Source organism: Daphnia pulicaria, chromosome 1, assembly GCF_021234035.1.
Source record: "Daphnia pulicaria isolate SC F1-1A chromosome 1, SC_F0-13Bv2, whole genome shotgun sequence".
Taxonomy (NCBI): domain Eukaryota; kingdom Metazoa; phylum Arthropoda; class Branchiopoda; order Diplostraca; family Daphniidae; genus Daphnia; species Daphnia pulicaria.
The window spans coordinates 2,779,976-2,804,993 of record NC_060913.1 but is presented as its reverse complement, the minus strand read 5'-3'; the positions used below and the strand labels follow the sequence as shown (position 1 = coordinate 2,804,993).

At 42.0% G+C, this 25,018-nt stretch overlaps 6 protein-coding genes and 1 long non-coding RNA gene across 8 annotated transcripts; 2 read left to right on the top strand and 5 right to left on the bottom strand.

The window, feature by feature from the left end:
* Positions 1-1,013: 1,013 nt before the first annotated feature.
* On the top strand, positions 1,014-2,358 carry LOC124329493 (voltage-dependent calcium channel gamma-5 subunit-like). Its single transcript, XM_046788563.1, has 5 exons — positions 1,014-1,168; positions 1,238-1,330; positions 1,406-1,546; positions 1,620-1,782; positions 1,858-2,358. Exons 1-4 carry the CDS (start codon positions 1,072-1,074, stop codon positions 1,712-1,714), a joined length of 426 nt encoding a protein of 141 aa, XP_046644519.1. The 5' UTR covers positions 1,014-1,071; the 3' UTR covers positions 1,715-1,782; positions 1,858-2,358.
* Positions 2,359-4,543: 2,185 nt separating this feature from the next.
* Positions 4,544-6,915, bottom strand: LOC124320742 (integrator complex subunit 1-like). 2 transcript variants are annotated; one of them, XR_006914029.1, is made up of 8 exons: positions 6,878-6,915; positions 6,618-6,761; positions 5,975-6,448; positions 5,610-5,917; positions 5,404-5,549; positions 5,241-5,329; positions 5,002-5,169; positions 4,544-4,923 (listed from the first exon to the last, which is right to left on the bottom strand). XR_006914029.1 is itself a non-coding variant. In XM_046783624.1 (5 exons), the coding sequence occupies exons 1-3, from the start codon at positions 6,027-6,029 to the stop codon at positions 5,415-5,417; spliced, it is 498 nt and encodes a 165-aa protein (XP_046639580.1). In that variant the 5' UTR covers positions 6,030-6,071; the 3' UTR covers positions 4,544-4,923; positions 5,002-5,329; positions 5,404-5,414. The 2 variants fall into 2 exon arrangements, 1 of the variants encoding a protein (XP_046639580.1); XM_046783624.1 differs by lacking the exons at positions 6,618-6,761; positions 6,878-6,915 and having other exon boundaries at positions 5,002-5,329; positions 5,975-6,071.
* A 1,165-nt stretch (positions 6,916-8,080) lies between these two features.
* LOC124326440 (protein bicaudal C-like) lies at positions 8,081-9,684 on the bottom strand. Its single transcript, XM_046785276.1, has 4 exons — positions 9,512-9,684; positions 9,267-9,450; positions 9,088-9,207; positions 8,081-9,024 (listed from the first exon to the last, which is right to left on the bottom strand). The coding sequence occupies exons 1-4, from the start codon at positions 9,653-9,655 to the stop codon at positions 8,942-8,944; spliced, it is 531 nt and encodes a 176-aa protein (XP_046641232.1). The 5' UTR covers positions 9,656-9,684; the 3' UTR covers positions 8,081-8,941.
* A 1,830-nt stretch (positions 9,685-11,514) lies between these two features.
* On the top strand, positions 11,515-13,247 carry LOC124326454. Its single transcript, XR_006915563.1, has 4 exons — positions 11,515-11,775; positions 12,737-12,801; positions 12,964-13,138; positions 13,200-13,247. It is a non-coding gene; the product is annotated as an uncharacterized LOC124326454 (long non-coding RNA).
* Positions 13,248-14,264: 1,017 nt separating this feature from the next.
* LOC124326449 (transcription activator MSS11-like) lies at positions 14,265-15,684 on the bottom strand. Its single transcript, XM_046785288.1, has 3 exons — positions 15,572-15,684; positions 15,290-15,504; positions 14,265-15,223 (listed from the first exon to the last, which is right to left on the bottom strand). Exons 1-3 carry the CDS (start codon positions 15,615-15,617, stop codon positions 14,975-14,977), a joined length of 510 nt encoding a protein of 169 aa, XP_046641244.1. The 5' UTR covers positions 15,618-15,684; the 3' UTR covers positions 14,265-14,974.
* A 1,702-nt stretch (positions 15,685-17,386) lies between these two features.
* On the bottom strand, positions 17,387-19,110 carry LOC124320956. Its single transcript, XM_046783869.1, has 3 exons — positions 19,095-19,110; positions 18,763-19,047; positions 17,387-17,702 (listed from the first exon to the last, which is right to left on the bottom strand). The coding sequence occupies exons 1-3, from the start codon at positions 19,108-19,110 to the stop codon at positions 17,692-17,694; spliced, it is 312 nt and encodes a 103-aa protein (XP_046639825.1). The 3' UTR covers positions 17,387-17,691.
* Positions 18,958-20,232, bottom strand: LOC124329789. Its single transcript, XM_046788665.1, has 2 exons — positions 19,200-20,232; positions 18,958-19,047 (listed from the first exon to the last, which is right to left on the bottom strand). The coding sequence occupies exon 1, from the start codon at positions 20,215-20,217 to the stop codon at positions 19,273-19,275; it is 945 nt and encodes a 314-aa protein (XP_046644621.1). The 5' UTR covers positions 20,218-20,232; the 3' UTR covers positions 18,958-19,047; positions 19,200-19,272.
* Between the last annotated feature and the right edge of the window lie 4,786 nt (positions 20,233-25,018).

The window sequence follows — 25,018 nt, the reverse complement described above, 5'->3', positions numbered from 1 at the left end:
CGGAATCGCAGTAGTAAAAAGGTTCATAAGTATCGTACTTTAGTAACTTGTATCGATAGTATATTTGCCATTCGCAACAGTGTATCACTAGTAAAAGGTGTCTCAAATAATAATGTTCAGTAGAAACTGAAATAATTCTTAAAAACTTAACTAATATCTTTGGAACAAAGGGCCATTAATAAATTATTTCATAAGGTGGTACATCTTAGAGTGACGGAATCGCACTAGTAAAGGTTGCCATTAATAACAGCTTTTTTTTTTCTCTCATTAATATACAGTGTTGGAAGTAAAGTGTTCTATAAATAAAAAATACCACTGATATTTTGATTATTTAGTAACTCTAAACTATGCTCGTAAATAACTAGCTCTATAAGTAAAATGTTTCATAAGAACATAAAGTTATATATGTGTAGTATAAAGAAAGCGTATCTTAAATATATGTCTCATTAGAACTTCGTTGCAAAAATACTTTGTAGTACATGAATATTCAAATTTTTCACAATAAAAAACTGTATCATAAGTATTCTGTTCCACAAGTATATTCAATTTGTTTGCAATTTTACACGCTAGATGACTCTTAGTGTATGGTAGAATTCGGTACAATTTTCTGAAATTCGGCAGCGTTGCAGCTTAGCGGCAGAATTTAAATTTGTTTTCTTCAAATAGCTAGTACTGTGCGTGTCTGGCTGCCCGCTGCCTGCCAACCCCCGCCCTCCCCCCCCCCCCCCTTCGCGCTTCGTTTATCGCTTAAATTACCGTGATACTTTTACTTTTTTAGTATAGATATTAATCAAACATATCGGAACATTCCATAAAGATCTGTGAATCATAAGGTGTGCGACTTAGTCGCCACCCCGCGTCGCACTTTTTTAAAGCTTAAGGCTTAAGTTACAGCAAAATTTATTATTAGCAATATAGAATTAGAAGATATTTGACTTTAACATATATCGCTGTCGATTTGGATGCGGTAATCCGCCTACTCCGGCTGCTCACTCCGCTGTCGGCCTCCATGGCGTTCGTCACCGTCGCCATCGGACTCGTCACCGGCCATTGCTCTACAGCGAAGAGAAAATGTCCAACCCGAAATTCAACCGAACCGGAGATCCCGAACTCGAGTACCTCTCCAAATTCACAGTCAGCGGACTCTGGACTCTTTGCTACACCAATCGTACATTTCGCTTAAATCATTTTTAAAGACCATCAAATAGAAATCAAATGACGTGGGAATTTCTTTCAGCTGGAGAGACGGAACGCTACTGTTTCAACATCGATTATTTCCCAACGGAAGAGTACAGTCCCGATCCCAATGACTCGACACTCTCAATCCCTTGTAAGAGAAGTTTCATTATTATTCCGGGCTCCTAACATTGGATACATTAATGTTTATTTATTTTGATTCCAACAGATGCGGTCTTGAGGTCGGCTCCGTTCTTTTTCATGGCCACCGCTCTGTTGGTCGTCGGAGAGATTTCCTGTTTCCTCGGCCACTTTGCACCCAGGAGACGCTATTGCACTTTTCTATCCGGCGTCACTTTTATCCTTTCCGGTATTTTATTTCGATTGGAATTATTTTTTAAATTTTGATCAAGTGTATTTTTGTTTTTAAATTTTTTATTCAGGATGGTTACTTTTACTCGGTCTGGTTGTTTACGTCTCGGTTTTCACGGCTGAAATCGGAAGTAAAAGTAAATTAAGGCCCAGCTCATCATTATAACCGCCAATATTCACCTACGCCTAGGCTACAGTTTCCATTTGGTAGTCATCGGTTTCTTAGCTGGCGAGGTATTTTCACAACCATCATTTTATACATTTAAATTGATTTTAAATTATACCTTATATTTATTTGGGATAAAACAGGTAGCCGGTACTTCTGCCATTTTTCCTGTTCATTTATTGGCACCGAAATCGAATTGCCAAAAAGGAAATGCACCGGAAAATGACTTTAGCTCTAGTGTAGACGCCAGTCGATTTGGGTTACACGGCAGCCCCACCTTCTGGCAGATAGGACCGCTGTAGGCCTATAGATCAGTACACCTCATACGTGGGCGATGAAAGCTTTGAAATTTAAACTTCACCTTGAAACGGAATGCTCGATCCTTATACTGCATATAGAAATACTTTGATCAGTGATGATCGTTTTGGGGTCAACATCCGCTTTCGCCGTAAAGGTCCAAGCCGCACCAGCAACGTCTGGGTTTCCATCAAGACCTTCATGCAATTTCACATGTTGGGTTGGTGGCCGAATGTATAGGCCGCGGCTATGGCGAATGGTCAAGGATAAGGTAATTCCTAAATATTCTCCCGATCTTTCCAGTCGATCACAGCGGCCCATCTGAAACCCCCCTTTGATAGGCTGTGGATGGCGATCACGCTGTGTGATGTATGGAGCCGAGTCCACTGAATCATTAGAAAAAATCAGTCAAAATTAAAAAAATTTTGACTTTCCGATGGGGACGTGAAAGTGGTTGATGGAGCTTGGGACTTATCTTTAGTTCCGTCTTTAAAAAAGCTAATTCGGCAAAATGTTCGTATTAGTCTGTTCAAAATTTCCAACGAAGGTCAGATCATTGAAATAGAACGCCATTTTAATGATGTAATCCCACTGTTACGTATAACTCATGTGAAAAACGTATTCATACAATTCAATTTTCAATTACTATTTTTTTTATCATAAAATCATAAATTTTAAATCAGTGCGTGGTGGAAATTTAAAACAAAGATTTAGTTCCTCCCATACTCGATAACAGGAAATCCTTTTATACGTATAAAAGCGCAAAAAGTCGATCTATATAGTTCATTAAACTCCTGATCGCTATCCATCAAGACCAGAAGGTCAGTAGCAAACTTTGGCCGGCTTCAGTTGTCCATAGTGGGTCTATATATATATTCGTGAATCCCGAAGAGAGATGATCTACAACAGCAGGCTACATTTTGTGTATTCCGATAAATGATCCGTCACCGTCAGGGAACACCCACCGAACAGTAATCCTTAATTCTGAAAAGGGTTGCCTTATGCTCGGCTTGACTGGTAAGACGGATCCTAGATCTTTGTTTTGAAAATTAAGACAGACGTCGAATAATTGTTGGAATTTATATCCATCATTTATATCTGCCCCACCTTCTGGCCATTGTTCCTCCGCCTCCCCCGCCGTCACAGATGAACCCTCACCACCACCCCATGACCAACCCCCTAACGCCAGCTTGCCTTCCCCATCATCATCCCAGCGAATCCTTATTCCAGCCGACGAATCAGTGCAACGGTTTCGTGAAAATCCCGTGCCCTTGCTCTTCCATCGGCGGCGGAGTGGCTTCCATCGATGACGAATCCGTTTCCATTCCGACTCCGCCGCCGGCTGTTACGTCCGGATACCCGAGAGATTGCCCCGTCCATTACCAGCAGCAGCTTCTTGCAACGGAACGTTCGTCTTACGTGACCGTTCACAGTCCGGCAACTGGTGCCGCTCCGCCGCTGTCGGCCATCCGGCGCCACCACAATTACCAGAAGCAGCAAAGTCAAGAGCGTGACATGCCGGACATAACGGCCTTCAGCCGGATGCTGGTCCACGATCTTCGCCAGTTCAGCACCGACTCGGAGAACAGCAACTACAAAGTCATGACCGGATCGTCGGGAGGTAATAACGCGTTGCTACAACAGCAGCAGACGACAATTTGCTACTAGTGTCACGGGGCCGGTCACGTGACGGTGCCCTGAGCTAATTGCAGCCAACAGATGCCACCCTACGTCTGCAACACTCTCCCGCGTGACGTGACCACCAGCACGCTCTGCAGGGTTGCCATGACGACTCTCGGAGACGAGGAATTCCCGGCTCGGACGGACATGAGCAGCAGCAGCCATCAGCATCGTCGCAGCAGGGATCACTTGGACGACGACGACGATGAAGATGATGCCGTTATTTTTCATCCCAGGCATTCGCGCAGTCATTCTTCCGGTACCAATTACGACGGCTCGCTCAGAAGGATCACTGCCGTCTAAAAAGATTTAAAAAGGGAAAATAATATCGTGACTCAAAAAGATAAGTTAGTGATTTTTTTAATTTGGAAAAAATTGTCCAACGTCAATCCAGAATTATATACCGTGTGTGTAAGTGTACATAATTTTAGGTATAATATTGATTGTGAATTATTTGAGTGATGCGCGTGTATAGGCCTGAAATGATTATTATTATATGGAAAGGATGAACTCAAATTTTGCAGGCCTGACAATTAAAATTCGCACCTATCGTTCTGAACAACAATAATAAAAAGATTCTTTGAAAACATTTTGGCTTTTTAATATTTTTTATTGGACGAAAGTTGACCTATCAGAAATTTAAATTATGCGGTTCGGTTGGTCAATAAAGTTAGTTGATGGCCACGCTCACTTCTTGGTCGTTACGGAGAGTTGCGCCGGCGATAAAACGATATTTCGATAATAAGTCATCAAGTTACTTTACAAGTACATTTTCTGCTGGAGATTGATCCATATAAGCAAAATGAAAACGAAAAAACCATGCTACTAACTACAAAATCTTGTATGTCAAGCTGAGCGCTAGATGGCTATGTATTAAAAAAAACGTCACTAGTCAGGACTTGCGTCCTGCTCCAAGAAAATTAGGAAATATTGGAAAATTTTGGATAAAAATGAGGAAAAAAGGGGAAAGCACGGAAAAATTATGAAAAATAAGGAAATATCGGAATCGGATGTTTACGATGACGCATACACATGGCTAGTGGTTGTGTTTCAATTAGAAAGGCGGCCCGTAGAGCAGCAATCACGGCAGGGCGTACGGCTTCGAAATGTGGGATGGTAGGTAACTGATGAACAAGCCAAGAGAACTGGGAATCGTCTCCTGTTCCTTCGGAGCATGCACCATCACTCATGGTAATATCATCGTCTTTTACTGCCAAGACCACACTCAATGCCTATGCAAACGTAATGTATAATCATGGAGCCGTATAATTATTTAAGCAAACTCGTTGATTATGAAAATAAACTCTTACCGTGAGGGCTTGGTGACGGGCGAGAGTTTTCTGAGCACTCAATCGTCTCATCAAATAGTCTAGGACTTCACGGCATGCTTCGGGTAGTTGATTGGGATCAGTCAACAAAAGTCTTAGATGCTGGACCAACTGTTGGTGTTTGTGACGACGTTCCTTGCGTTTGCCAAGCTGTTGCTTACAATCGTTCATTAGATCATTAACAGGCAGACCATCAGCTGCTTCGTGAAGCAAAAACTCACAAAGACATTGAACAGGCAGAACGTTCCAAGCACCTTCATTGGACTCGACCAAATCAGCCAGCCATGGCTTCGTTTGCGCAGCTCCTTGCCTACATAAAAAGAATTTGCATTGAAGAAAATTAGATTAGAATTTCGCTATTAAAAGTCATACTATTTCACATACCTATGCAGAATTTACAATAAAAAGTTCGGTTGGCGACTTCTACAAAGTAGGTGACCCAGTCGAAGTGTTGCGTTCAAAGTTCGAAGCTGCTCAATAACAGCCGGAGGAGGTCGTCGCGTAGATCCTCGTGGATCAAGTGATGTCAACTTAAGTAAAATATTACAATGATTTGCAAGAAAATCAAAAGTTAAGAGCGCTTTAAATACTTGACTAAGCAGCAAAGAATTGTTTTCGGTAATAACAGTTTTTGTAGAGGCGGCTCCTAGATCTGTTTCGAATTCCAAGATGGTTTGCTTTTCAATTGCAGCCACCTGCAACTCTGTCTGGTCTGTGGTACCAGAAAAAGTAGCGAAATCATTTGTGATACACATCTCCATCAATGCTCGGAGTATAGGAGGGAATGAATTCCATGCCTCAGACCCAAGACTGCCAGGATTATGAGCAATCAGCATCAATAGCATCAACCAAGCCTTCCAGTAAAGTTTGCTAACTGCCAGATTTGGAGGAGTATATCCTAAAGTAAAAAAAATTAGCTTGTGACAAATTAAGATAAGATTACACGCTTGAATACCTTGTGGCAAGACGATATTTTCAGGATAATGATAAGCAGTGAGGCGGAGAACCATGTCAAAAATTTCTTGGTTATCGATTTTTGATTGATTTTTGATTTATTTGTAACGCGCACTATCCAAGTAAAGTTCTAATGACGCGAATTTAACGTCATATCCTTGAAAGCAATCAAGGATCCTGTCTAATAACATTTTTAGTGTTATGCCGCAGCCTCAAGGCGCAGGCCAACAGTTTTATGACGGGTTCAGCAGGGGATCGAAACCAGAGCATCATTGCCTTTTTCCCAAAGCATTGACGCTCTAGCCACTACACCTCACATCACCGCCTTATCAGCCTCTAGCATAAGGAAAAGGAAAAGTTCCATCTCTCTCAAATCTCCACAGGCGACCAAAGATGCTGATTCACACACACCAGAACTTATGGCAAGGAAAATGCATAAAGTCGTCAAGGCTGCCAATGAATTCAAAAGCCGATCCTGGTATCAAAAGTCATTATATTATTTCATATTGCTACTAACATGGTTTTTTTTTAAATACTGCCAAACCTTGCATTCAAATTCTCTGATTGCAACTTTGCATGCATGATAAACAAACACGCACAGTTAAAATAAATGCAGTTAACAATAAATATGTGCATGAAATTACCTGATGTATACAGAGTTATTCAATGGGTCTTCCATTTTGAATTCAACTTGAGTCCGCTCTCTGAAAGGCTGACAATCTTTCTTTCTGCATGGACCAAATTTTACTTCACATAAATTGGCCACCAAACTCCAAAGAACTCCAAACCTGGATGTTCAAGATACACAATTTTATTTTTTTTGCAAAAAAAAGAGCAATTAACTAAAGTATGCTTACTTTTGACACAAAAAATGCGTCGTAACGACGCCTCGATTTGTGCCTACGTGCCGTCGACGCCTTTTTGTCGTCTGAACCTGCGCCGCAGGCCCGCAGGCCGCAGCTGCTATTTAACAACACGGTTACTCATGCGACGTTGTCGTAATGTTGCTAAATACTATTGGAGCATTTTACTACTGTCACGGTGTCACCTCACATACTCACATTTCTTTTTTAGACATGAAAATAAAAAATAAATATAATTATGAAACAATTTACTTATGACCATTTGTCTCTGAGACAAATGTAAAGTTTTTCAGAATTATTTCAGTTTCTACTGAACATTATTATTTGAAAAACGTTTTACTACTGATACATTGTTACGAATGACAAATATGCTATTGATACAGATTTGTAAAGTACGATACTGATGAAACTTTTTACTAGTGCGATTCCGTCACAGTGATACGCACCTTTGACGTTATTATGAAGCATTTTACTTAAAGAGCTAGTTATTTACGGGTATAGTTTACAGTTACTAAATAATCAAAATATCAGTGATATCTTTTACTTATGAAACACTTTACTTCCAACACTGTATATTAATGAGAGAAAAAAAAAGCTTTTATTAATGGCAACCTTTACTAGTGCGATTCCGTCACTCTGAGATGCACCACCTTATGAAATAATTTACTAATGGCCATTTGTTTCAAAGATATTTGTTCAGTTTTTAAGAATTATTTCAATTTCTACTGAACATTATTATTTGAGACACCTTTTACTAGTGATACACTGTTCCAATGGCAAATATACTATCGATACAAGTTACTAAAGTACGATACTTATGAACCTTTTTACTACTGCGATTCCGTCATAGCGCTACGCACTGCTCTTTTATTAGTTAGTTGTAACGAAGTAAGATCGTCTGCTGCCTTCGTTTGACAATTCTAATCATCTAGCGGAAGAAAATGGATCTATTTCAAATGCCAAAACGAGTCGAGCTGCTTCGATGTGTTTCAATTTTCATAGACCAGCTAATTGGTAATGGTAATAGCAAAAAAGGATTTTCTTCACTTAGTTCTTATCAATAGTAATAATATAGCGTAGCCAGCATTTTTAAACCGGCCAAACTCATTTATCGTTTTCGTGCTTTTGATTAAAGCTACCTTATTTTTACTCGTAAGTTAAGACAAGACAAATCCCTTGATACTTCGGTTATTTCCTAATCATTCCCACAAGAAGATGCTCCCAATAAAATCTCAAAAGTAATATTTATGCTTTAACTGCTTGTATTTTTTTTTACCTTGCAAAAAAATTGTGAAGGAAGAGCGCACCAAGTGTACAAAGTAGAAATAAATCAACATGTGAGAAAGGGAAGGCCAATAACACGCTATCGGTCATGGCGCCTTAATCAACAAGACAACATGCAAAAAATTAGGTAATAGCAATAAAAGTTCAAAAAATGGGTGGCAGGTGACAAAAAAATACATCATCCATCGACTTGAGATAACACAAGTTTACAATCAATCCTTTATGAAAAACATTCGTGCAAAATTGAGTGTTCTTACACAGCCCAATGCGTAAAAAAGGAGAGCAGAAAAAAGAAGTCAAGGATTCTTTTGGTCTTATCGAAGTATTTTTAGGGATCTAGAGGGTTAAGTTGAATAGAAAACGACTTGGGAGTATTTATGAGCGTGAAAAAAAGCTAGAGGTGAGTTCACAAAGATCAAGGTATTCAAGTTTGGAGTGGAGTAAAAAAGTCGTCATAGTAGAGCCAAACGTGTGCACTTATTATTTTTTTTTCTTTATTTTCTTTTCGTTGGTGATTTTTTTTTAAATTAAGAGTGTGAGAATATTATCAAAAATTTTCAATATATATATAAGTCACACCAAGAGAAGTGTGTAGATGGTGGGAAAGATTAAAGAGGAAATGGCAAACAAAATGGAATTATCAAATATCAAAAGATAGAAGGGGAGTGACGCGTTGTGCTTATATCGATCGAAAAAATCAAAGAGGCAAACCGTTATTAGCAATAAATAATCGGAAGGACAGAAGAAGGAAGAGATTCCGCTGCTATGAAAAAATAAGGATTTAATTCAAACAATCTGAAAAGTTTCAACTTGCAATAAATTTAAACGTCCTTGGATGCTACGGCAGCACGACGCTCGGCTCCCGGAGCAGCGCTTCCAGAAAATACGGTCTTCTTGTTCAGCTCTTCAAACACAAGCGCAAAATAAAAGTTCCTTCAAACAAAAACTAGTAACTGTGTAAACTTACCAGCAATAGTGAGTAGCATTTGTCTGCGCACGCCAAAGGCGTGAATGCCAAGATCACGAAGTTCATTCTCCGTCAGAGTTTTAAACAATTCCAAGTCGATTTCGTGTTCAACGAAAAGTTCTATTCAATCAAGCAATATTTTAAAATCCATTCAGTACAACTTAAATTAAGAATGTTACCGATATATTTAGTGAGTCCCATGGAATGCAATAGAGTAGAAAGGTCTTTAGCAGCAGCAGCAACGCTGGGTTTCGGTAAAGACGAGACAGAGTCAATCAAATTGCTACTGAAGCCAAAGTCTGGTCCATTTTTCACAGAAGAAATAGGGTCATCCCACGGACTACGGCGTTGATGGGTCCCATTCTGTTAGTGTTACCAAATTACTAAATGCCTTCGGCTGATTAAAAAAACAAATATGCAATACCTTAATGGAAGTAGTTGAATCCGGCGTATCGCAAAATAATCCCTTTTCGGATGTCGAAGTCTGGCGCGACGATTTGCTGAAACCATAACCAGCCCAAGTAGGAGTTGGCACCCGAGCTTGCGATGGATTAGGAGTTTGTCTCATGGCTTTAAAGAATAGGACAATTATAACACTGTTTTACCATTCATTCAAACAATTTCATGCAGTACAATTTTCTTAGCAGATAAAGATTATGTTTTGTGTACAATTGAATAAGAAGGATGGTCTAAGAATACTGGAAGAAAAAAAATCAAAAATAAGAAATAAAATTGAATTACCATTCGAAGCCAAAAGTTGTTTTTCCTCATAATCAGGGCAAGAGGTCACACGACGATCTCGTTCCCAGTTAGCCAACCCATCGTTCATCTGGGATGCCATGCGGTTTTGAAGTTCTGCTTTACAATTCAATTTTACAATTTATAATAAATTACACTAATTAATAACACATACTGAAACAAAGAAAAACTTGCCAGTGAAATCATGCAGCATAGTATTTTGATGGCCGAAAGGGAAATCACAAGGACTTATGGAGCCAGACGGAAAAGTCGGGCTTGAGACTCCACTGCTCGATTTCGATCCAGGCCTGCTTGGAAAAAAGAAAGTATTCCACTGAACAGCCGATAATTTTTTTACATATATACCTTGACGAAAGTCAGTGTACACGTCTGGGTACAAATGAGTCTGGTAGGCATTGATGGCTTGCAGATTTTTAGCCAAAAGCGTATTACGGTGCTGAAACTGGGCAGCAGCAGGATGAATACCAGGAACAACCCCATAAGCCTGAGGCGGTCGAGTTGGAAATCCTTGAGGGAAGCAGTTGTAAGTCAAAGCCATTGGTTGAATATTGTGATATCCCAATGGCGACGTTGATGAGCATGCGGACGTTGGAGATGTGGGTGACGAGTAACACCGAATCCACCTTGGTGGTAAACGGAGTAAATTGTTGAGTTGACAGGGAGTATGACCTATTACAATCACGAATTATTTATGCTATAATTATTATAAATAATTAAAACTCGATATTAATTGAGCTTACGGAAGCTAAACGAAGGATCTGTTGAAGTAACTATTTATGCTGATGGAATCGAATCAACCACCTTCTCATCGCCATCTGAACACCCCAAGATCATAAGGCGGGCTTCGTAGATGTTACCTAGCAAAAGACGCGAGACATTAATTACCGATTTCCAATACATGATATTCACACAACTTACCAGCATTACGCTCATAACCACGAATGTTCACCGATTTGACTGAGAGCTTGGGTTTCGGCTTAATCGAGATAATGACATCATATTTTTCGACCAGCTTTGAAACAGTCAATGGATCAGGCTCTGCTTCTTCACGTAAATCAAACGTCAACATAAGAGGAAGTGAACCCCCTGTTAATATTTAGAGTTAGGTAAAACTAACAAGACACTAAGTAGTAGAATGAAATGTTTACCATCAGCATCAAATGAGCTTAAAGTATACTATCCAACAACCCTCTGATTGAAATGGTATTTTTACAAAGAGGAGGAATGTGCAGATCAGTCAGATCAGGAAACATAATAGTAGTTCCAGTGACTGTGCGGATGTGCTGCAAATTCATTTAATTGCCACCTTTAACAACAGCATGATGTTGGGGCAAGATCTCCAGTGTCATGCAAACTTGCACTTGATTCTGCAGAACAGATGCAAAATAAGTAAAAAATTATTCAGAAATATTGCTTACAGCCAATGTTACGCAAAAATAGTCCACAAGAATTTTAACGGTTTCCTTGAGAGGAGCAACGTCCGATTCCACTTCCTTTTCTAACGACCAAACCTGGACGAGGCCCACGAGAACGAGCACGAAAAGAAACATGGTTCACTCAAAGTAGTTATTTTACCCATAGAAAAAATTATAAAAATAGTATTTTGAAGCTTTAGCATGAAAATTTACCAATGGAGACCCTCTCCATACCTTGACTGGCATAGCCTACCTAAGATACAGCAGACGAAAACAAAGATGGCCGACATTCGAAAAATTTTCGAAAATTCTCGAAGACAAGGCCATCAGCTGTTCGTCCCATCAGCTGTGCGCCCCATCAGCTGATCTCCCTTCCCATCTCTTTGCTGTTGTTTTTCACAAGAGTTCTGCAAGAATAATTTGAATTTCAAAGCTGTTGTTCAAGTCTTTTACTAATTGACTACTTTTACTAAACCACTACTTCCCCACTATTTCTACGTTGACGGGAGCAAAAGTAAGTGTTGTGAATTGTGATTCAATTCTTTTTCTCTTTCTCTCTTTTTTTCTTTCTCTTCTATTATTACTCTATCTTTATAATAAATTTACTTGGATTTCAAAATAAAATTAGATAACAGATCAAGTTACAAAGCAATAGCGAATAACCTAAGCTGAAGTTCCTTATCAGCCAAATAGACTGAATATTCTGTTATCTCTCCAGCCGTACTCTGAGGTGGCTCCCAAGACAGGTGTGCACCTTTTTTGGAAATCTTAATTGCTGACGGAGCACCAGGGAATCCAGTGAGACATGTTTTGAAAGCGAAAACTTCACTACACAAGCCTCTTCCACACGAGTTGACACCAGCTACTAGGATCTTGTAGGCTATTCCAGGTTGAAGTTCGAGCTTTTTCATCCCCAGTTCTGTATCAGGTGGGAGAGTCACCGTTTCGTGATCTAACATTTCCTCAATACCTCCACCATTTGACGGTAACAGAAAATTTTGCACCAGGGAATCCAGGGAGACATGTTTTGAAAGCGAAAACTTCACTACACAAGTCTCTTCCACACGAGTTGACACCAGCTACTAAGAACTTGTAGGCTATTCCAGGTTGACTGTTATCTCTCCAGCCGTACTCTGAGGTGGCTCCCAAGACAGGTGTGCACCTTTTTTGGAAATCTTAATTGCTGACGGTAGGCTAGTAGGTTGAAGTTCGAGCTTTTTCATCCCCAGTTCTGTATCAGGTGGGAGAGGCACCGTATGACTCTCCGCAATGTCTCACTGCAATTGGCTCAGGTTCCAAAAGGTCAGAAGCTGTGACAGGTTCCGTCTCTGTTGTAGTCGAACTTTCGTCCTTGTCCCATTCCGTAGATTTTTTTTCTCCAGGAACACCTTCCACATTAGAAACAGTGGGTGGTGCGGGATTCAGTTGCGCTCCTAATAAAAAATAAAAAATTAAATTTTGCTATTTCTATTTAGAGTGCGAATTTCGGACCAGAAATGGAACTTTCCTTATACATGGACGACGCACAGAACCATCACAGGTAATTAGTTAAACATGTGATAGTCAATGTATTGGACTTGACAAATTCGGCAAATTTTTAGTTACCGTTTTTGTCAAATCCAATACATAACCTAACCTAACCCCACACGTCTCATGAATGAGTGAGCAGAATACAGTTAACCTTTTCTTTTTCCTACTATAGATTCACGATACTCCCCCAAAACCAGTAACTGCAGCGGTGTATTTCGAAGAGATATTCGGATACAAATTCAAGGACGAGGAGATGTTACACCAGGCCCTAAAACGACCGACGGCCAGCCTTAAAAGCTCAGTCAAGAAGGGAGACAGATTGGAGTTAGTTGGAGATGCTGTACTAGGTAATTTGTCGTTACATCTATGGGGAGGTTAAATTATATTTTAATTGTTTGTTTCTTCTAGACTTAATTATGATCGAGGAGTGCTTCGAGCGGCATGAAAACTACGGAGCAGGACAATTGTCCGGAATCAAGTCTGAACTGGTTTGCAACGATACACTGGCCGTCATCGCCATCAAAACAAACTTGCATCTCCTGTTGCAAGAGACATCTCCAGCCCAAGAATTAGTCTTGCAGCATTTGTGCAACAACAGGAGAGAAACGGCCATTTATTCAGACACGAGAAACCGATTACGACCGTAACTTGTCTGTAAAAACAGCTAGTGTAGACCCAGCTTTACCGGCGAAGGAGGAGTGGAGGAGGCACTACCCTGGAATAAGTGTTTCATTCGCCAATGCCGATCGGTCATTTTTCTTTCCATGGTAGCACCTCCTCCATTCCTCCTTCAATCTTAAACTCATTTTTAAAAAATTATAAATTTAAAATAAATATTAAAATGTTTAGGAATACTCGTGTCCATTGGACTATTCAGAACCATTACGATGTACAACCCAGGAGATTTGACTCGTCACAGATCTGCCCTTACATGCAACGACTGCTTTGGTGTTTTGACTGTAAAATTCGGAATTCACAAATTCTTACTGGGCCTGCCGCCATCATGGCTGCACAACGTCAACGAATTTGCAGAGAATCAAGAAAAGGCCGCTCATCCCTACTCAAACATGGTAAAAAAACCTTTTTAATTCCAATAAATTTAAAATTAACAATGAATTTACTCAGTCTTATAGCTTGGCAAGCTCGGGACCTCAGTGTCCAATAGCAGCACGATGCATTAAGGTGCCAGACGTACTTTCGAGTCGATTGCAGGAGCCATTTCCATCGATTCCGAAGGTTCCCTTACGAAATTCATTTCAACCCTTCCTCGATGACGCTAACAGTTAAAAAAATGAATTTTAGACCTCCCATTAAAATAATTTAAAAAAATAATAATTTTCCATAGCTCACTTCAAGCCACCGGCAACTGAAATTCTGCCAACACGTCATCCGAGTATGTCAATCAGGTATGTACAAATAACGAACGTTACTTAAGTTACCTAACTAACCAACAAATAAATTTTAATAAATTAGGGAGACGAAATCGCCCGTGTTTCATATGCAATATAACCATCGACGGAGAAGTCTACAGGGGGGAGGGCAATACGAAACACAAGGCAAAACTAGCTGCATCTAAGTATGTTCTCTACCAATAAACAAACCATGGTAGACAACATCGACGAACAAACAAACTTCGTGATAAACAAAATGTAAATATTATTTTGATTTAAATAATTCAATGTAAAAAATTTGCCACTAAGTTTACAAGAAATTGTAAGAAAACAAAGAGAATGATCGAAATTGAAATTTGTAAGGGTACAGACCGGTCAGAAGTAATTGAAGGATAAAAGAAGTAATAAATATAAGGAAAACTTACCTTATCAGAAAAAAAAACAGAGTTCTTCTTCACCATTTCTTTTGATTGTTGTTGTCGGAAACACACAGTGTTTTCACTTTGCACTCACACACACACTCACGCACTCACAGCATTCACTTTGAAAAAAAGAAAAAACACAACCACTGAATCCAAGATCGCCGCGCCTATTTCCGCCCTCCGATGTGAAGGCCAACGATGGGTATCCAAAACGATAGCTTGCTGCAGTTGGGCTTGTTGATTGGTATCCAGCGTTTGCTGAGCCACTTGCTGGAAAGCCGGAAGTGACATTAGTGTCGGCTGTTGTTACTGTTGATACTGCTGAATTTGGAACAGATGCTGCTGCATCTGAAACTATTGGATCGATGCTTTAACATGGTTTAACATATAGGCAACAATCAACAGAATTTCTTAAATGTTGAGCAATGAGTTGCTGAGATACGGCATGCAGTTGTTGATTCTGTTGTTGCTGTTGGAACTGAATATGCGGCTGTTGATGTTGTTGTTGCTGTTGTTGCTGCTGTACCGGCTGTAAAAGAGCTTGCTGGCCTTGCACGACTGACGGTGCCACTGGTCGCTGTTGATTTTGTGGAGGCCGTCCAACTTTCTTGGTCTTACCCTAATCGAACAAATATTGATTATAGAAATCCTTATAGATAGCTGCTGAAAGAATAGATTTGCTTACGGCAGGTCTAGGGTTGCCAGTTTGAGCATTTGTGACCACTCCGCCTGCAAATGTTTGATTGGACATGGACAAGGCTGGCCGAATCAGTGTTGGTGCTGTCGACGCTCCCGATGATGAAGGCAATATCGTTGATAATGGGCGGGTTCCGCTTGCTTTTGATGGAGTCTCTGCTCTAGGTTTAATGGCAGCAGTAAGGGGAGGCACTGGTTGAAGTGCTGATTTGAATTGGAAAATAAAAATTAGCTTTTAAAATTGAAGATAGTATTCAGTAAAGCAACTCACCCGGTTGCGCAGCGATAGTTGGCTGAGGTGCCGTCTGGAAAAACATTCCGTCGGGTTGCCAATGTTGTCTGATAATGATGGGGCCTTGCTGACCTCCAAACTGATAAAAGTTTGGAGGTCAGCAGAGGTGGAGGAGAAGATTAAAATTACCTGTATCGTTTGATTAACACCTTTTGGCTGCAACGAAATATTTCCTGGCATGATGAATCGCGTACCCTGGGCATTACTGTGTAATTGCTGCAAGTACGGAATCTGTTGCTGGTTTACTTGAACCTGCACGTCAATATTCGCCAAGTATGTTTTAGGGAGATATTGACGACTGTCAAAACTAAAAAAATATGTTTGTCAATCAAACCTGAGGCATCCCTCCAGAAGACATGACAGGATGACCCATCGATTGTTTTAAACCGGCAGCATTCATACTGGCCATCGTCATTCCGGCCATTCCGTTGTAAGCCAAAGAAGGCATCATCGAGTTCATAGCCGACAAATTGATCGTATTCATCGCCATTGCTGCATTCCTGCCGCCATTCATCGGAGAAGGCAGAAGGGTTTCCTCCACCTCCGTTGGGTTGCTGTGTTTGAGAACCACCAGGAGATGGTCCAGGTGTGTATCTGTCTGTTGTTGTAGCTGAGGGCTAGCCATTAGTTACTGCTGGAACAAGAACTAGAGGAGAAAATAACGACATTTTACTCGGATGAATTGACATTGGTTACAAGCTCCCTAAAATGGTTGGACTATAAATTGAATTCAAGGGGTTTCATGTAAATTCGACTGTCCCCCCGGGTGACCCATGTGTCCATGTTCCGAGCCCCATGTTTGAACAGAATGTGAAATTCTTTTTTGTCTTCCTTCATCCTACTCCACTGATCAAACATGCAAACTACCACGCTACCGGCTACCCATGTAATATTGAACACGGACGAATGCGAGGAGGGTATCAGATATGGACACAAAATGAACGATGGTATATAAAGTTAAGTCGGGTGTCATGTGGATCCGTTCTCAGATAGGATTCAGTCAGAGTGAGCGCGCTATAGCGTAGCAAAGTACAGGGCGTGTTAAGCGTACTCAATATAGCCGCTGCTGTGGTTCTCTCTCTCTTTCGACACAAAAAGACGGATGCATAAATGTGCACCGAGGGATGAAGAGGGGAGAGAAAAAATTGGTTGGTAGGGGGCGCTAAAGCCATTGTGTGCCGTGCAAACTTCGAGAGAGATCGTGTGTGTGCTTATAGGAAGGAGAGGAGAAAAAAGGCCGATTCTTCTATGTTATTTATGATATATACTATAATACTACTTTTCTACTAACTATATACTTGAGTAGGAATTTGCGATGGACCCATGGGCGATTGCATGGCATGGCCTCGACAACGGAAGATGGCGCAGACGGGGTGTAATTTTGATTCGATCCAGGATCGACAGGCACCATCGTCGGGGTTCCGCCGCTCTGCACAGCCGTCGTCGTCGATGAAGATTCCGACTGGAAAAATTCTAAAAATGGGTTTTAAAGAAGATGCGATTTCAGGGAAAACCAAAAATATCTAACTGACAACACCATCTAGCGATAGATATTACGTTTACTGTGGACGTGCATATGTTTAACATATTTTTAAAAAAATGTTCATTCGAGAACACTAGATTAAATTCCAAATTCGTCATAAAATAATGAACGGAAATGAAAACGAGTTAACTTTAATGCTAGAATTTCTACCAGTTGCAGGATGCATGGCAAAAATCTGTAATATTTAACATGCAAGTAACACAAGGTTTTACCAGAACGGTAATCCAATTAAAGGATCATTACCATTCACAATTTTACTTGAAACTAGCTTTACACTTTAGCCATGAAATCATCAGATTAAAACAAATCAATAACATGTAAACCTAAAAATGCTGAGAAAAGTAAATAACTTAGATATGGATAGATGGCGTTCAATCAAAATGGAGTCTGCTTTCCTTCGTTCGTTGATTCAAAGCGGAAAGACAAAACGGAAAAAACACTTACTTTATCATCATGGAAATCTGCGACGGATAATCCTTGGCTGGAAACTCGACACGGACACCGCTGAAGAAAAGTCAAAGTTTTTTTCCAAGTTTCTGAGAAGAAAAAACTTTCTTCAGCACCAGTCTGGCAAAAAGAATAAAAATGAATAAGTTAACAAAAAAGCCGACACTCACATACAAAAATCCATCAACGCTGGAAGCAAAATCCGATGGATACTTTGCAAAAAAACAAAAGAAAAATACAAACCGGAGAAAAATGAAAGGCACATCGAACGTGATCTCTTAAAAGAAGATGGCATCTTACCGGCATACCGGGGAAACACTTCCATCACTCTAGCGCATGTTGTTCGCGGCGGTGCGTGCATAGAGACTTCCGCGAGCCCTCGAGTGTTTATAAATTAGTCAAATGTAATTAACATCAATAACGAAGCAGCTAGCTAATATATCTCTATGGATTTCTCCCGAGCCCCGTGCCTAATACAAGTATACATAGGCCGACCCGTCTATTTATTTCAACCCAGTATAGATGGCCTTGGCCAGGTATATATTTACGTATATTGTACTTTACTGCTCCTAGCGCTATACCCGGAATAGGTAAAGCAGCAGACATCTCTGAGTTCAGTTACTTTGATTCAAATTGTATAGACAAGCACTCGCACAGCTCATCTAGACACAGTAGTCCGGATTTTAGGGTTTAAGAGGCTTTCAAAGCTTTCCGTCGTGACATCGGGGTGGTGCTGGTGCTAGGGGAAACCCAGAACCCGAAAAATTCCGATGCAAATGTTTTTTGGAGGGGCCTTGTGTGTTGGAGGAGGAGGTTTTTGAAATTCTTCGCTTGGTCTAACGTCGATGTCGTTAGATTTAAGGAGCCCGCGCAGTAGGTGTAATATAGTAGGTGGAAAAGAAGAAGAAGAATAACGGGAAAGAAGGAAGAAACCCAAGAGAGAGAAGCGAACGCAAGTCTAGAAGCTGGAGGAGAAAGAAAACGAGGAAAGAGCGCGGAACTATGCGGGAATCGGGGATGAATATAAGACGGAGAACTCGTGAAATTGGAGTGGCGACTGCTGTGGAGAGAGAGAGAGAGCTAGAGAGAAGTCGAGTGCAACGGACAACGTGCAGAAATACCTTACGGACGAGAGTTGGCTGGGATAGTCGGTGCCGGGACGGAATTTTGTTTTTCTTACCATTGAGGATGTGAACGATGACGGACGACGGGTTGACATTGTACGGGACGCATGAGTAGTTGCCCGAGTGGACGCTCTGGGCCCGTCCAATGATGAGCGTGCTGGATGCGCCATCGCTGATGACTTTGACGCCGGCCGCTCCCTCGTAGTTGATCATACGCTCGTCCTGGTACCAGAAGACGAAGTCCGGGGTCACGCTGCTCTGTCTCAGGTGGCACGTCAGCTTCAACGTGCTCCCGCTCTTGACGTACTTCTCCGGGCCGCCGTCGATTTCAGCGTGCGCCTCTGTATATATTTGACAATTTCAGTTGAAATCAAATGCAAGGAAAAACTAAACGCAAGAGTCATTCATCATCGTTACATCAAATATCTAATCCATCAAATCAGCTGTCAGCTTCAAATTTTTAAAAAATGAAAATGAAAAACAAATGAAGTACCTTGGTTCTCTCTTGATATTCGCGACTGTGGACCATCCAGTGGGCCAGCAGGTGGTTCTCTTGCGCGGGCCGTTTAAGAGCAGACGTCACAGCGGAAGGCCAGTTTGACTCCGTGAAAGCGTTGTGTGTGTGTGTGAATCAGGAGCTCCGTCTCGACCAGAAAACGGGCCGGGCAGTGAGCGCAAAAGTGTAACTTTTTCCCGCCGCCACCTTTGGCGTCTTCGCCGGCCCGACCCAGCAGCAAATCCAATTTCGGTTGAGGGGCGGCACTTCCGGACGACGAAAGCGACGAACAAGATTCTTCCGCTTCTTTTCCAACCAGGGCCGAGGCTTCGCCCCGCGTTTTGAAACCCGCCACTCCGGCCAATTGGCGCAACTGCTCCTCGTCGGATCTCGAAGGATCGGCCAGGGCGTGGATGATGCCCAGGACGTTCTGGTGGACTTTGACGTGGGCCGACAAGACGCCGGCGTTGTTGCACCGGTAATTGCACATGGAGCAAGCGTGCATGTTGTCGCCACCGCCTCCGGCGGCGCTGCTGCCCGGCTTGGTCTGGTGTCTCTTCTCGTGCTCCTGGATGTTGGCCTTGCGGACGTTGACGTGCGGGCAGTGGCGGCACTTGAACATTTTGTAAAATTTCGTCCTCCGCGACACCCACGTCAGCGGAATGTCCAGCAGCGAAACCGTGGCAGAGTCCGGCAGACGGGCGATCGTGTTGGGATCCAGGCCCAGGTGGGTGTAACCTTCCGAGCCGATTCCGCTGCTGGATGCGGCCGCGACAGCCGAGGAAGACGAGCAGGCCGAGACGGGCGTGGGCGAATGATCTCCAGCAGCGGCCACCATCACTTCGTCGTCCGCCATTTCAATGGCCTCGGCGGCTTCCGCTTCGGCTTCGGCTTCCGACCCGATGGCATCCGAATCGGACGCGTAGTTATCACCGTCCATAGGCCGACGGGCGGCAGGCCGTGGACGCTGAGGTGTTGATTCAGCAAATGCCTCCGACTGACATTGTAGGAGCATTGCGAACACTTGTAAGGCGCACCCCGTGGCCGATGGAACTCCCGGTGGTAAACGTATGGGTTCTTGTTGTCACTGACGTACGGGCAAGAGCTGCAACGGAATCTTCTCCCGGAACTCGACTGTTCCGCGTGTGGCTCGGCTGTTTTGAATGAGTTAAAATGTTAACTTTCAGTTTCAAATGGATGTTATTTCAAACAATCGTACCTTTTCGACGCTGCAAGAAAGTTGGCCGGAAGAATCCAATTTCAAATCGTGCATGCCGTGCAGGACGAGATGCTGGGCCAGTTCCCTACGGAAATAAAAAAGGATAATGCATTTAAAATAAAGTTAATCAATGACTGTACTAATACGCACTGATTATCGGTGACGAAAAACGGGCAGATGGGACAGCGGATGGGCCGACCCGATCCTGTTTTGTGATGTTGCCGGTGAACTTCAATGTCCGTCAGACTTTTGCAAGCAAACGGGTAAATGGAACACGAATACTGTTGCACATCCGAGTGCATCATGTAACCTGCTAATCCCAAAAAATGATTGAATTGGACAATTAAGAAAATCGATTAAAATTTCAATATAAAAACAAATACCCATGAAATCTTCATCGGGAAGGGTGCTTTCTCTTTGGGCCGTTTCCTTGCCGGCCCTGCCATTGAGAGACGAGACCGACAAACCGTCAGTCCGTCGTCACCTTCGCGACTCAATTGTACAGCGGAATTCATCCGTCACTCGATTTTCAATGACTTGGATGTTGCCATTGTGTTTCAAACGGCCATGGCGTGGTCATGACAAAACATTATTCAAAGATTAGACGGGAATCCAATTTGCAATCAGTCCTAACTAAACTCAAACAAATAATAATTTTCTGCAAAAAACTAAAAACGTTCACACTAATCATTCCTATCTATTGGGAAAGGACAAACGGAAAATATAAGAAAAGTGAGCCAATCAGAAAAATTTAAAATATTAAATAAAAGGGAAAAGAGAAAGAGAAATACCTGAATCACGTGTTTCCAATTGGAAACTTGATTGCAGACTCCACTCACACCGAAATCGGGCGCTATGGAAGTTGAAGAGCCTCCTCCTCCGCTGGAGGAGAGGAGGAAGCCGGCGGTGGCAAAAGAATGGCCAAGCTGACAGCCTCACCCATGGCCATCTGGCCGCCGCTTGTCAGCCCCGTCTATGAAACCGACAGGGAAGGACTGCTGTGATTAGTACCGACACCCGATGGATGATTGTGAGCGCTTCGAATGTGTTGCAAGACCGTCTCCCTCCCGGTTATGATCTCTGTTGATTGAATTGATCCACGTTTGTTTTATATTTAGAAAGACGACAGAGAGAAAGAGAAAAGTTAGCCACCAATCACCACAACCAACCAATCACCTTTTTTTAGTTAATTTCAAGTTATTTTTAAATCAATTAGTTTAATGCCATTTTGATTAGTTTCTAAGGTCGCCAATTTGTTTGTTTTTATTTTCTTTTTTTCTTTTTTAATAATTTGGACAGGACGGAAACACCGAGAAGGTTAGTGTGAGAAAATACCCTAATGACACTCTGCTAGTTGGTTCCTTTGCCACAGAGGCCACACCAGAAATTGTCCTGTCTCGTGTGCTTGGCCATGTGGGCCAACACCATTCGATTATCTTTGTGCCTAATTTAGTCAGACACGTTATTTTTTGTAATAATAAAACTGCGCAACATTTTCACAAAATTCTTTGGTCAAATCATTTTAAAAATTCTTAACTAATCCTTTTATTCTATTTAATTAGCGCCGGAATCAAATAGGATCGACTTACTTGAAAACGCAGCGTTTGCATTTGCAGATGGTCCGTCGTGGATTGGTGATTGTCAAGTGATGAGAATCTTCCGGGTGGATGGCGTTGAGCGACGGAAGCTGGCGGATGGCAGGAGGTGGCGGTAAGAGACTGGAGGCGATACTGGCCAACGAAGTGGCCAACAAGACGGCGGACAAATTGAACGGCAGCGACTCAACGGAGGTGGAAGTTGCGGTGCTGGCACAACGGGCGAAGGCACAGGCGAGGGAGACGGAGACGGCGACAAAAAATCGGTCCGCCGAGAAGATGAAGCCGCCGCTCTACGTCCCATTTCTTCCATGGCGAATCGCCCGGGGGTCAACGACGGACCTCCTGAAAAAGAAAAATTTAAAAAAAGAAAAATTTAAAAAAAGAAAAATTTGTTGTAAACATTTAAGGAGACAGGGGGGGGGGGATGAGGACAACCGAGTTCGTTTACCCGATTCCGTGACGCGCATCATAACCAGGTAACGGTCGTACTGATCGTAATGACGTTCGCCAGAAGAGTCCAGCAAGAGAACTCGAGCCTGTGTATGAGCCGGGTCGCGGGCCGCTTTCAACTTGAATCAGAAAAAGTTACTCGTTAGCGGGCAAAGTTAAAGCACGTCCGCCAGCTGTGCTGCTGGACTCACCTCCAGTTGGAGCGGTAGGCGCATTGAGAACACTCGAACGGTTTCGTGTTGGTATGGCCGAACATGTGGACGTGAGTGTCCTATATACATCTATTCATCTAACCTATCTGTCACTGATGATCTGATGCCACACAAGGCCGCTGCCCTCCAACGGAGGGTTAAATCTTCTGTCTCTTTGACATCCAATAATATTATCGTCGTTCTTCTTCTTGAGTGGGCTCGGCGGAAGAGAGGAGGACGACGACTTAAAAAGACGAGAGAGAGAATATTAGATATATCTGCTAGACGCGGATAACGGGATTAGAGTGAAGCGCGGGCGCGGGCGGGTAGGTTGGCCGGCAGCGTCGTTGTTGACGACGCCCGTTTTTCTTCCCATTTTATATTCCGGAGTTCCTCAAGGACCGCGTGTGGAATGACGAAGATGACGACGACATTAGAGCCTTTAGGGATGGAAGTCAAAAAGAGGACAAAGAAACACAAGTCTTACCTACTACATCTACAACCCGTCGATGTGTGTTACGTTCATGTCAGGAGGGGGTTCCACCTGGCAGTGGGCCGGCTTGTTATCGAGTTAGATCCGCAGGACACACACATACATAAATACATTGAATCAGTCTCTCTCTTCTCCCAATTGTGACAAATCCACAAGCACCAGGAGTAGGAGTAGGCCTAGTATAGGGGGCTCTCTCTCTCCCCTATACGAATCATCTCATCTCTTCTTTCTTCATTCTTCTTCTTCTTAAGTAATAATAAGAATAAAACTTGTGTGGTCACACGATTTCGTTTTCAATCAACTCTCCACTTCTTATAGTTGGGCCAGTTTTTCCGGGGAGATGTAGTCATAGTAGACTTCCGGGTTAGACACATGACCCTCCAAAAGTTTTCATCAGATCATGCGCCTTCCAAGTCCCCGTTCGACTAGAGCCCTCCCCTCCTCCTGTTAGTCACATTGGGTGAAAGACCACTGGGCGGGCGTTGGTTAGTGGTTATTAGTTAGGGAAACGGGGCCACAGAAAAAAAGGGAGCCCAGATATGCACTTGTAATTTAGCTAACTACGCAATTTAGAGGTCTTGAATTACAGCATTCTCTCGTCGGTTTTCACCAATGGATTAAGTCCACGCAGGAGTTACTCTGTAAGGAGAATGAATATTTATTTTTGATGACAATAATATTCAAACAAGATTGTAGCGTCTATGATATAAAAGAATAATTAAACAGAACTTTATTAGTATACACTCGAAATCGTCTTTTAAACATTAAATAGACTCAAGTGCAGATCAATACTTTAAATACTCACAAAACCTGAACAGCGCGCTTTCATTAGCTTTTACCTAGACTGACACCTCCGCAATGTACATAGAACAAAACTCACTTTCTAGTTCAATGACAAATTTCCGGAAGTAAGCGATAGCTCTTCAATTGTTAAGCGGTCTTCAAATCTAACCAGATATTCGTGATCTCCATTAAATTTGGGGTCGATTTAATGTGTTTAAAACGAAATCTAAATTTGGCCACAATCGAGAAATTTCTGGAAAATTTTCGATTTTGGACAAATTTCCGATATTTTTTGCTGATACATGAAAGCGACTCCAAATTCGACGAGGATCGCGAGTATCTGTTTATTTGGTTCTTTTATGTGTCAAATGAATATTTACAGAACAATTGCCTAATTGAGAAACTAGAAGTAGACAAATAGAAAAATAACGAGAAATTTAACAAGTGAACTTTGTTGCTGGATGAATAAATATCAGTTATCACCCAAAATTATCCCCATAGTGACTTCCGATAAATGTCTTTAGAGATGTTTAAAAGTAACTGAAACTGACAGCTGAAAAATGCCAAAAGACCACGTAGCCATCTAGTGTTAAAAGTCAGAAATGGAAAGAAAAACGTTTAAAACTTACGCAAAGAAGTTCGCGCTCTAGCTCGTTTACACTTAATTGATACAACAAACAATAAAAAAAAAGGTCTAGATGAGCTCGAGACTTACGCCTCTTCTACTCACCAAATCATGATCATCCCGTCATCACCAAGAAGCCGCCAACACACCACAAACAGCTAAAGTTCAAAACTCCAAACCTGGTGATAATCGGCGTCAGTTCTTGCTCCTTGATCATTGAAAGCAAAGAGAAACGACAAGTAACAATCGATTGTGTCGCAACTTTAATTTCGGTCATTAATTTAGCCAAAGCATTCACTTTACCGTCACCGGTGAACGGAACAGTGTTTAACTCATTTGGGCAATGGACAAATTCAAATGCACAATGAAAGCGAATTGTGGTTAAATGTACCAAGGAGGCTAGGTCTTATGGCGAACTTCGGGGGATTCTATTCGATTGTGGGAGCTACAACACTTT